Genomic DNA, 12,179 nt, shown 5'->3' on the forward strand with positions numbered 1-12,179 from the left:
CTCCTTCGCCGCTAGAGCAAGCGAGCGCGAGAGAGTGAGCGAGCGATAGAGAGGGGGAGTATACGCGCGCACACGCGGTACTCTCTCCATTACTTTTGCAGGGGTGCTCATGCGAAACAAACTGTAAATCACAGTTTGCATGTGTCAAAACATTTGATTGATTAAATGCAAACCGCTGTTATTATATTTTGCTTTACTTTACAAAGTCTGTCAAACAGCTAAAGCAAGCCAGTTTAAAGAGAAACAGTGTACTTCCCTCTGCTTTAGTGTTTAATGTTTCGATTTCGGCGATACATTGTTACTGTCGGCTGAAAACCCCTGCAAGCATGCTGAGAAGATGCGATCCTCGTCTGGTAAAGAGCACTTCTTACACCCGCCTGTCCCACACTACATTTCAAGGCCATTCATAATCCTTGAAAATGACCGTGCCCACCACCACCACCATCATCGGCCGGTGACAGGACCACACCGGTAGCGAGGTGCAAAACATGGCCCCGTATATTCCCGGATTCGGGTTCCTTTCGGAGACCGCGTCCACCTCACAGCCAAACCGTTCCGCGGGTGCTATAATGCAATCCGAGACCGGACGGAAATGGCGTGCGCTGTCTTTCATGCAAACTTCCACTTGAAGGCGATGAAATGGAAACCTTTTAGATTCCTTTTAGAAACCGGGCACACTTTGCGGTGAAGCGCTCTGGAATCGGAAAAGGTTTTCAATTGGGATGGATTGGGACGGTCGCTGTTTCTACTATATGGCATCAGGCAATCAAAAACCGTGGTATAAAATATATTTGAAACAAGCGAGAAAAAAAAATGCGCGGAAACAGAACCAATATTTCTCCCCTTCCATGAATGCCACCTTTTACACTCACACACCCGCATATGCACACACCACGCACTCGCTCCCGCACACAGCACACACACACACACTGTAGCGTGTTGCGGTGGCGCGCCGGAGCACCTACTTTATAAAACTTGATAACTTTTTCGCGCCCTTACAAATGTTTTTGTGCCTTTTTCTAAGAAATAGTTTGGTTACTGTTATCAACCTTCACATGTCTATACTGAGTTTAACTTAGAAACTAGTTTTTAAAATCTAAATGATAATGTATTACCACTATAGTGCGGGTGGAATGTACTTTTTTCACTCTCCTCTCAGAAAGTTGCGGGAAATAGGAATACATCGGTTCTTGGAATAGAAAATTCTGGATGCTGCGATATGTTTGCTGTGGAAAATACATATCCACAGCGTTTTCCATTCGCTTCTTGCAATCATGGCATTTTCCATTTGCTTCTCACTACTTTAGAACACATCGCATACTTGGATGGTTTTAATTTCCTCACTAAAAACAACTACTTCCTGAAAATGGTGCGAGACGCGTTTAACTGCGTACACCACCGCCAAGCGTCATTCCCTTCCGAGAAAAGGTACACCTTCATCGGCCCGGTATATCTGGGTCTCGGGCCCGGGTTTGGGTAACATCTGCCCTTGCCTACCGGTAAACCGCGCATTATTTCTTTGTTCCGCAGTTTCTTCCGTCCCGGCCGGTGTGTGTTGGTTGCTTTTTGCTTGCTGCTTCCTTTTTGTTTCGTTCTTTCTTTTGACCCGTGTTTCGCTTTCGGCTTTATTTATTCTTTTGCATGCGTGAGCCATCACCAGCACACCAAGGGCAGGGACGTCAGAAAAGTGGTTGCCGATGAGAAAGCAGGCGACGCTTTTTTTCCCTCCGATTTTTTTTTGTTCGCTTCGCTCCGTTGCCATTAGCGCCACTGCACACACACCGTACGGCAGGAGCAGCAGCTTACTTGGATTAATGCAATGAATGTTTTTTTTCTTCACCCATTTTTCCTGTGTCTCGCAGCGTCATATTTTTAACGACACATTGTTGTATATACAGCGCGAACAGGCATAGGTACAAGCGGGAAAAGTAGCGCATTTTTGCTTGTTTTGAAGACAGCCGAGAGCGAAAATGATACCTCCAACCCAGCTTCTTCGATGAATTTTCCTGCTCACCTTGCGAACTTACTTTTCATCCACCGAAAAACAACCCGGAACGCATTTCCATTTGGCGCAAAAAAAATGATTCAATCAACACCAACCACCCTCGATAATTTTACTGATGCGCACTTACAAAAAGCCAACACGCGTATGTATGTGTGTGTGTTTAGTTACTCCAGAAAGAATAGTTTATTGAATGTATGAAGGTTTGTATCGAGATATTGACGATGATTAATTATAAAGTTAAGTTTGTTTATGTACGGTCCTAAGTGGAAACTTCTTCAGCAGCTTTGGCGTCGCTGCTATCGTCAAGTTTGGCCTTCTTTTCGGGCGTCGTATGCTCGGCACCGTCAACCTCCACGACAGCACCGTCAGCCTTCACGTCGGTGGTGGCTTTCCTCTTGGTGGCTTCGGCCGCTTTGTCAGCACCGTCCAGCTCCTTGGCGTCCTCACCATCCTCGTTCGAGGACTCTTTCGGTTCGCCCTCTGTGGCAGCCTCCTCCTCCGTAGCGACACCGTTGTCTTTGTCTGCCTTGGCCGGCTCTTCTTCACCGTTCTTGTCCGCTACTTCCGCAGCGTCGACGGCAGCACCATCGGTTTCAACGGCAGTTTTTTCGGTGGTTGCAGATTCCTCTGTCGCATCGGCAGGCGCTACTTGTGGCGTCGCCTCATCCGATTCGACCTCCTTTTCAGTGGTGGTGACCGGGGTCTTTTCACTGCCGGGAGAGAAAACAAATTGTCCGTTAGCGAACTCGCACACACGGAAACAGTGGCGGGGGTGTGATTGGGAAAGATGGTTTGCACTTGGGGATGTGGTTAAGAACCAAATAAAAAAAAAAGAACTCCCCCCCTCGCGTCTCACATGCACACACGCACACACACGCTCTCGCGCGGTTTCGCATCACTCTCAGAAAAGCGCGCTCACGCAGTACTGGATAGGGAAATTTACAAGCACACCACCGCCGCTAACGATTCACGAAACATGGGAACTTACGTTTTAGCCGAAACATCCGTCATTTTGATAAAAGTGTTTGTACAATTATTTTTCGAGAACTTGGCAAATAAGAAGAGCGAGGAACGCTTGCGAACTGTACCGCTATGGAGAACCGACACACCAAGTCTGTAAAAAATAACTTTCACATGTACGAAACACCGTCCGTTCGCAAGCACGACTTTTTGAAAATGGCCGATTTTTCGATGGCGTCGCTTGGCGTCGCTTTCCAGAACTGGATCGTGCGTCTATAAACATGCGACCCGAATGTTGCCGAAGTTGAGATAGTTCGAAGATCGACAATCAATACATCTTCGAATTTTGCACTCTTGACACTGTGGTTGGTACCGATGAGGAATTATTTCTTTTTATTTTCATAAAAAAAATAGCTTCAACTTATGCAATGATTGAATCGTTATTAAATTTTATAAAATCTCACTTGAAACAATCATTGCGCAAGACAAACAAACCAGAAATACTGGAATTGTTCGAATAAGTTCGATTGCGCTTGCATTGTACATCGTTACTGATTTTAATTATTATTACCGATATTTTTATAACAACACTAGGAATAAATTAGGTTCACAAACGTATTTACCAAGTGAAATATTTATATTCCCATCTATTTTATGCATCTGTATTGTTGAAAACGATTATTTTAAGACGCTGGACGTAAAACTTAACCAGAAATTCAACCAATTTTCGATTCATTGCGGTGTGTTTCGGTTAAGGCTCCCTGTCACTCAAACCAGCACGCTATCTCTCTTTGTCGGGTTTGATTGTTAGTAAGGCAGAGCGAGAAAGCATATAATCGTTATATGTGCATATCGCAACCTACGTCACTGCACGTGTGTTTTTCGTTCCGATTCAGGCGGATTTTACATTTAAAAGTAAAGTAAGTTAAGTTACATAAACGCCACTAGGATTAATCATGTAAAGACTTCGTAAGTCTGGCCACGGCCTAAAAGGCTTTAATCGAGGCACGATTGTATGCGAGAAATTAATTTTACTTGAAAACAATCCGCGCACACAAGCTTTCTTTAGCACAGTTACAAACCACGACCGCTGTTTAGCACAAAACATTCCCGTTCATCATTTTCGGATAAAGATCATCCATTTACGACGTAACCCCGTCACTACATGCTTAGCAATTGTCGCATTTGCGAATGTGACAAAAGTAGCTCAATTTTCCAAAATAATTTTGCGATTCTGGCGCGACTTCAACGATGTTTAATTTTTCTCGTGCAAGGTTTGTTTACGTTTTTAATCGAGCCGGTAGCGAGAAAACAATCTTGAATTAAATTAAATTAATTTAGAAAAAAATAATTATAATAAGTAAAAAAGAAAATTATAATAAGTAATAATTTTATTGTCGATGAGAAAGGCAAGTTTTTTTAGCCCAGTGACGATGTTTCAAAACAACGAACTATCAAGAAAGCTCGTCGCCGGATGCTGCTGACTCCTGTGATACAGACAACGGATGCTGCTAACAGTACCGCAGATTTGTCCGTTTTGTTTACTTGTGTGCGCTGGAAAATCTTGTCATGTTCCGGTAGCCAGAAGAAATTGTAGATACAGATAAAGATTGAAGATAAATAAGTGAACGAAGGTGTTTTTGTCCACCGCGTCAATTAATTTTTTTTTTCATTTTTTATTATTTTTTTATTTAAAGCATTATTTGAGTGAAAAGAAACTTATTTCAACCAATTCACCTTAAAATAAATCAATTAATAAAATTTTGCAAAATTACTCAAAAAAAAGCTAAAGCTACATATAGCCTTAGAAAATTTTCAAATTTTTTGAATTTTTTTTTATTATTTTTTATTCTTTTTTTATTTAAAGTATTATTTGAGTGAAAAGAAACTTATTTCAACATTAAACTTATTAACTTATTGTTAACTTCAACATTAACTTATTTCGCATTAAAAAAAATCATCAATTTATGAATTTTGCTAAATTTCCCAAAAAAAATAAGGCTATAGCTTTAGGAAATTTTAAAATTTTTAGAATTTTTTGGGAAATGTCCACGAGATGAGATTTTTTTCGAAATAACATTCTTCTGTTTTAAAAATATTATTTACATTCACAATAATCATATATATATAACACGTACGTACTTTCAAAAGTAAAAAGGCACTCCGTTTTTTTTTTTAAATTTACAATATTTAATGACACTCAACCGATCTAATTTTTGAATTTGTATTTGTCGACCTTGCTATTGCCAGCAAAATCGGGCTATCCTGGCCGCCATTACAGAAAACTATCGTGGGGTCAAGTCGCGCTTCAACTAGCGATTTTTCGCTGAAACTACACATATAGCGACTTTTCGCAATTGTTTTTACATGGATTTTCGCAATTTTTTTCTGAATCACGTTCGCAAACGCGACAATTGCTAAGCGTTTAGTGAGGGAGTAAAACGTACAGAATTTGTTGTACAAATGTGTTTTATTAATTCCTCCAACTGAACAAATTATACCGAATATCGTCGGAATAGTTCCTGCTAGGTCAACTTCCGTAGACAAATATTTATTTTGCACAGTTTCTCTTACATTTTAATCCACTGCAATGTAATCCAATCACAATCTTAGGCATTTTCTTTATTTGTAAAGGTCAAAATGCAAATCTTACATATAGTTAAACCATTAGCATAAAAACGAGAGCATTACATCGGATGATGGACACACATAACGCAGTTGGGAAGGGTGCATCGCGGCGCTAGGTTAGGTGCAATGTGACTAAAAGACACCGGTATGGACATCGGTAGTAGCCATTTTGGATATGCAATGAATGGGGAATAGCCGGTCGGACTGATCGATGGTTGGGTCTGAAACCGAATACAGAGCAAAGCGTTATTAGTACACTTAAAACATTAAGGACATTACGTACGCCATCCATACCATTGGAGTATTGGTGTTTGGCGCAGATCCAGCGACTGCTGCTGGGGTTGGTGGTTTAAAGGCGCTAATATTCTGCGTTTGGCTACACTGTTCAATCGCCTTTAGCAGGTCAGAATCGCATCGTTTAAGGATCAGTTCCAGTACGGATCGTTTGCGGTGTGGAAACAGCTTGGCTAGCATGTCCAGCGCATTTTGGGACACCGTTACGTTTCCTGTTGCTGTGACAGTAAAGTGCATTAATGACGTATGGTGCATTAGGGCCAGGATGCGATTAGTAAAACATACCTTTTGGTCTACCCAAACGTACTTCTTCGGTTGTTTCGAAGCCACTAAGACCGTCCGATGATGTTGATGAGATAACATCAACCGAGGCCGTCGAGGAGGAGGGTGATGGTGAGGGACAGGGTTTCGTGACGGTCATACCGTAAATTTTACCTGGCGGTAACACCTCCAGCTGTGTTCCAGTTTCGGTCGAGGCTAACCGTAGGGCTATAGCATCTTCCACTGCTTGCTGTCGTTTTAGGGCGACCTGTATTTTGGATGGAACCAAAAATAATACAATGGCCAATGCAATCTATGAATTATGTAAAATTATCAAAATTGTCATTGATTTTAAACCCGAAGTTTGCCCAACTGATTAGCTTTAGATCACACATAAGAGTCACGACACTCGCTCATGTGCCTCTTCCATCGATTGACTCTAGAATACGGCTATAACTTACTCTGGAGTTGCCCTAATTAGCCTACTCCTAATCCAATGCGCCACGTGGACTTGGTAGCGCCACGTGGAAACATTTGACTTTTAACAAACCATTTAAAACGATCTACAGCATTGAAATCCACCTCCCTGTCATTTAATTTACAATTGAACATCAATTTTCTATCGAATCGAATTACTTTATGATAATAACTTCTAATAATTTCTAACACTTACTTTCGGGTCTTGCAAATTCAAAATAGACACTGAACAAGTAAAAGAAACGCCAAAGCCGTAATCATTAATTATAAATAAATAAATAATTAAAAGAAATCCTGCTTGATACTTGATCGTACTGTTAGTTAATACTATTGCTTTCGTTGTTCATGAATTTTTTTTTTGAATAGGGTTTCGTCTTTCGTATTAGCTAAAGTAAAAATATTAAACCAAGATTTTTTAGCATAATTTTTATACAATTGAAAAGCTTTTGAATGAAGCTGCTCAATCTAAGTATTGATTCTGCTATAAAAAAAGGTCACAGTCAGTAAATTTCAGGATTTAGGATTCAGGACTATAATCACTGATATACACATATTATCACAACAGAAAATGAATTTAATTTATTAAATAAAATTCAATTAACGGAAAGATATACGGGGAGAGTTTTTACTTATTCAGCGGCACTAAAACTTCAAGAAGTCTTGTCCTGACTTTTAAGGCTTTCCTTGACTTCATTTATTTGTAGGAGGATAAACAGTTCGTGATGTCAGTGATCCTGAGTGATATCACTTTTTCACGATTTTTAAAAATATTCGCTATTTAAATTTCTTTAAGCGTTCTAATCTACATCAGTCTATAGTTTTACAGCCTTTTAGTCTATATCACCCCTTAAAAGTGTTATCTTTTCTATTTATAATCGTATCAAGATTTATTTCCACCATAAAGCCCAGGACAGTCAGTCCAGTCATTTGAACTTGATTCAACAACCATCATCATATAAAGAACGCTTAGCTGTCGTTTGTTAAATTTTCCGTTTGTTTCTCTTATTTTCACCCCACACGGACACTTTGCAGCATCCATTCGTACACCAACCTGTGCAGCCATTATCTTTTGCCGGGACAGTATTAGCTCACACTTGGCACAACGACAGTTCCGGTACGAGCATAGCTTCTTATGGCCACGCAACCCCGAAATGACACCATGGTTACGGCAGCGGGCACATTTGGGTACGCGGAAATTCGAACCCACACCACCCATGCCGCCACTGGACGATCCTCCTCCACATGTTCTGCTATTGCTAACTCTTTCACTACCGGATGCACTGTTCATAATGACTAAATAGCGTGAGAATGGTCGTTCCCCACACAAGCACCGACCGTAAAATCGAAGTGAATGTACGGCACACCGATGTGACACCGTCGAACTTTTCACAACGCGTGCGGAAATCAAACTGAAAGATGAAACATGGGAAAGATCTTCACCAACCACCAGCAAGCATTCGTACGAAGGGCTGCTGTGCGCAGCAACATTTGCTCATACGCCGTTCATCACCGCCCTCCATATATCGTTTGGCTACATACAAGGCAGGGCACATCCAGGCACAGAAATAGACCAGCAGGCTAGTGAGATGATTTGTTATGTACTTTAGGGCACGCTTTATTCACTCTACCCCCCCTGAGTAAATGAAACAATCAATGGAAAGGATGTTTATATGAAATGGATGAGAATATAATGCGCCTCCGAATGCATCTTCATTAAAGAAGTTCATTTCAATGTCCAAGCTGTCCTACTTCAAACGTGTTACAAGCGCTTTCCTTTGTCGGTTTGTCGATCCGACACTTTAACTCTGTCGTGCTATGTATCTAAATTTTTCCACCTGGTAAAACTTAACCGTACAAACATTAGCTTTTTTTGATTGAATTTTAAATAAGAAGGTTTTGGGATTAGTGTCCCGATTTAGTGTGTGACAGCGATAAGCCGCCAAGCGATGAGCCAACCGGGACCCCAAAAAAGAATGAGGATGATTTATAGGCACGTCATAAAGCGGGATCAAACATGATTCCTATACACATGATTGTATACGGGGTGTTTCAGACACACATTACCGATCCACTCCACTAAATCCAAAACGTCCGATAAAATGTGTAACCCGCCCTGGTAAGAGGGTAATGATAACTGGGCAGCACACCATGAATCCACGATGTTCTTCGGCATACATGAAACACACCATCATACGGTAGTAGCATCGGGACAAGATAAAGGGTGGCCGGCGGGCCACCCGATTCCCCCGATGTTGGGTGATTCTAGAAATCACGATAACCCGGTGCGATAGGTGTGCTAATGCGCCTGATTAACGGGGGTTTTTGCAAACACGCATCACGAATTGTTGCCGGATTGTGTCCGTGAGTGGACTGTTCGGGCGGATTAAGCCTTGCCACTGAAGCCGGGGCCACTGAACGATTCGATAAGATATAATACAATATAAATAGATACGTTCGCGTGAATTAGCTAAACACCGTTGACGACGTCAACGGGAGTGGGCACCCGTGGATTGGGTGGCCAAGGGCATGCATTTTTAATCGAGCGTACACGGGCATTAGATTGTCAAATACAGACCGTACATCCCTTTGGGGCCCTGGGACGACTGACGTTTATCGTGCCGATGTGTATAAATGGTGGTGATGAATTTAGTTTTTTTCCTTTTTTTCGTTTTGTTAACACCTTTTTGTGGAACTTTGCTGTTCGTAATCCGTTTGCTTTTGGGGGAGGACGGTATTAGTGTGGGGTTTGTGGAAGTGGGAACATTTCGTGTCGATAAGCAAGAAACGCGCCTACTTGATCGTGATTTAACGAACCCTGTTTGGGAGTTGCTCAGGAGTGTCGATAAGCTGTAGTATTAGGGAGGAGACGTTTAGGTAACTTGTTTCCTTAGGAAGCCGTTACATGGTGTGTTAAATGAGCATTAATAAGGCAAATTTAACAACTCATGTCATCACTCATTTAATTATTTGAAACAGTTTTTCTAAAATAAATTTATAACCGTTTTAGCTCCCTAACACGTGCACAGAAATGATTACCAAGGGCACCAGCGTCGGTCGGCAAGACGTAACGCTACACTTTCTCTCCTTATCATTTGCACAATCCATTTAATCCTACCGGCAGAGGAACAGACAATAATCCGCGCGTCTTTGGATTTAGCCGATATCGAAATTTAATTAGACTTATCATGCACCGGCCACTAAAATAGCACCTTGGCGTGCTAGCGTGTACTACAAAAGGTGTACTAAATTGTCTGTTGTTTAAGCAGACAAAAGCCATATTGTGTCTTTTTTTTTGGTAGGTAGAACAAACAAAGCGCTTGTTAACTGTGACAAAGCACAACACAATTAAGGACAGATTGGAGTAGCTTATCATTGTAGGATAACAGAAAAAAAATAAAGAAGGAAATACGTCATTTGATATGAATCATATAATCGCTTTTGTTTTAGAGTATACTCCAGTGTCACAAGTTGTACAATTCAATATAAATTCACCCGCTGTTAGCCATTTTGTGTGCGCCATTGCCGTGGAAAAGGGGGCGTGGCTTAGGTGTGTTGTTCAATTTTACATGGATAGGGACGAATCTTTCGTTTTCTAGCCACGTTTTTTCGATACTTTGTTAATGAAAACACAAGAAATAGTTGTTAAAATATATTTTACATAAAGAAACAAAGTTTCTGTTCTTCTAGTAGATATAAATTATAGAAGAAAAACACCACGTGGCTCCATCACATTTAATGTGTTTGTCATAGTAAAACAAATTTGTTGATTTGTAGTTTTTATCGTTATCAGGTACAAAAAAAAAACAAAAAATAGAAATTACAACTACTATTGCATTAATAAGTTATATAATTGCGTTTACATGTATAATAACAGTGTTAAAAAAAAGCTTTAAAACTGAGAAATCAATCGCAAACGACAGCAAAAATGATAGAAATTATGAAGTAGAATAACAGGTTATTTAATATTTTTTTAGATAAGTAATACACTAACTAAGGAGAATGAATTTTCTATTTAGTTTCTAAAGATTCATTAAACATAACATAAACATTAAAGTGTTCAATTTCATTTTTATTTCTTTTTCAATGTTATGAAAGTCGGTATAATCGTTTATGGTGCGTTCGATAGCTTTTTTTCTTTGACAAAGAGATATGACACTTTTCACATAAATTTCACTTCCTTCATTACATATGTTTGTTTTGTTTTCGGGGTGACAGGTTCCGTACAAAATTTCCCTCCCCATTTCCCTCCCCCTAAGGCCTTGTTATCTACAACACAAGCGAAATGCTACAGTTGTTGCAGTTGTTCTGTGGACCAGGATACATCACGGAACCATAGCAGTTCCCATGTAAAAGCAGATGTTGCCGGTAATCCGATACAGATCCGATACATCTAAAGCTAACAAAGCGAGATTTGTTTGCTTACCCGCCATAAATACTGGTGCTGGTGGCAAAGGCCTAATGGCACGTAGGGCTCTTCACTGTGCACCACAGTTGATGCCCTGTTCCGTGGCGAAGCTTTAGTGCGATTGCTGCTGCGTGTGGTCTTTCTAGCGGTGGATTTGATCTCTTTTTGGTTTGTAAATTACCGCCATTTATCTATCATGTTTTTTTTCAATTGTTTTTCTATTGGTTTACTACTAAATTACAATCTTCAATTATATATTACATAATATTAAATTTATTTTACTAAAATTTATTACACAGTATTTTACATTTAAAAACGATTTCATTTATTAAACCTGTGCTGCTTCCTTTACATATTTTTTCTTCACTTAAAAGTACCACACAACCACGTACCTCCGTTCTTCTTTATCCATTATCTTATTAAGTTCCAAGCTGTGGTCCGTAATCCGCAACACCGATGTCGGGTTTTTGGCCTCAATGTGTCAAAGTGTCCGTAAAGCGCGCGCACCGACCTTTTCGGGCACCGATTATTCTATTAACAGTATCGATTACGACACTGCACTATATTGACACTGCGGTTTCCAGTAACGGCTAATGGATATTTTTCCGACTCCGATTCTGTGTTTACGGATATGCGGACCGAAGCGAGATGTTTAGAATGGTGAAAAGGTTTGAGAGCGTATGCATTTGGTAATAGTTTTCTGCTCTTCAGTTTTTGTGGTATCATTTTTAAAAATGAAGTAACTGTTTTGAGACGATAATATATGGGTTGGTTTTGGGTTGAAAACTAAAGAAGATTTGCATATTACGACTTGGCTAGTGGTGGTGAAAAAAGGATGTTTTTAATATCATGTCTATGCTGAACGCAATTTTACAAAAGTCGAATTATTAATCACTAAATATTGTTAAGTATGCTGAAAAGCTTATGTGATAAAAATGTAACTTAATAAATAGTCTTGATTAATCTGTTTCATAAAACAACTTCCACAGAATCTTCTTATAAATCTTAGATGGAAATTAGTGCCAGCAAAAAAAAAATAGTTTCCAAATCAACCAATCCGTTAGCGAAAGCTTACGGAATCTATTTAGGAACGGAACCCTTTTCCTTACGTTTCACACATTACAACTCGGTCGGGTTGTGTCAGTTATT

General features: G+C 40.1%; 2 protein-coding genes across 2 annotated transcripts; both read right to left on the bottom strand.

Moving 5' to 3' along the window:
* Positions 1-2,152: 2,152 nt before the first annotated feature.
* On the bottom strand, positions 2,153-3,186 carry LOC125763133 (uncharacterized). Its single transcript, XM_049425972.1, has 2 exons — positions 2,994-3,186; positions 2,153-2,715 (listed from the first exon to the last, which is right to left on the bottom strand). Exons 1-2 carry the CDS (start codon positions 3,014-3,016, stop codon positions 2,265-2,267), a joined length of 474 nt encoding a protein of 157 aa, XP_049281929.1. The 5' UTR covers positions 3,017-3,186; the 3' UTR covers positions 2,153-2,264.
* A 1,927-nt stretch (positions 3,187-5,113) lies between these two features.
* On the bottom strand, positions 5,114-8,189 carry LOC125763146 (doublesex- and mab-3-related transcription factor dmd-4-like). Its single transcript, XM_049425987.1, has 4 exons — positions 7,677-8,189; positions 6,173-6,416; positions 5,888-6,105; positions 5,114-5,814 (listed from the first exon to the last, which is right to left on the bottom strand). The coding sequence occupies exons 1-4, from the start codon at positions 7,911-7,913 to the stop codon at positions 5,653-5,655; spliced, it is 861 nt and encodes a 286-aa protein (XP_049281944.1). The 5' UTR covers positions 7,914-8,189; the 3' UTR covers positions 5,114-5,652.
* Between the last annotated feature and the right edge of the window lie 3,990 nt (positions 8,190-12,179).

This window comes from Anopheles funestus, chromosome 2RL (genome assembly GCF_943734845.2).
Source record: "Anopheles funestus chromosome 2RL, idAnoFuneDA-416_04, whole genome shotgun sequence".
NCBI classification, from domain to species: Eukaryota; Metazoa; Arthropoda; class Insecta; order Diptera; family Culicidae; genus Anopheles; species Anopheles funestus.

Bases quoted from the DNA above. Each gene is read 5' to 3' on its own strand.
- LOC125763146 (XM_049425987.1), bottom strand. From the start codon at position 7,913: ATGAACAGTGCATCCGGTAGTGAAAGAGTTAGCAATAGCAGAACATGT. The intron at 6,417-7,676 runs GTTGGTGTACGA...TCCAAAATACAG, and splicing joins AAAAGATAATGGCTGCACAG to GTCGCCCTAAAACGACAGCA. The intron at 5,815-5,887 runs GTATGGATGGCG...ATTCGGTTTCAG, and splicing joins CAAACACCAATACTCCAATG to ACCCAACCATCGATCAGTCC.
- LOC125763133 (XM_049425972.1), bottom strand. From the start codon at position 3,016: ATGACGGATGTTTCGGCTAAAAC. The intron at 2,716-2,993 runs GTAAGTTCCCAT...CTCTCCCGGCAG, and splicing joins ACGGATGTTTCGGCTAAAAC to TGAAAAGACCCCGGTCACCA.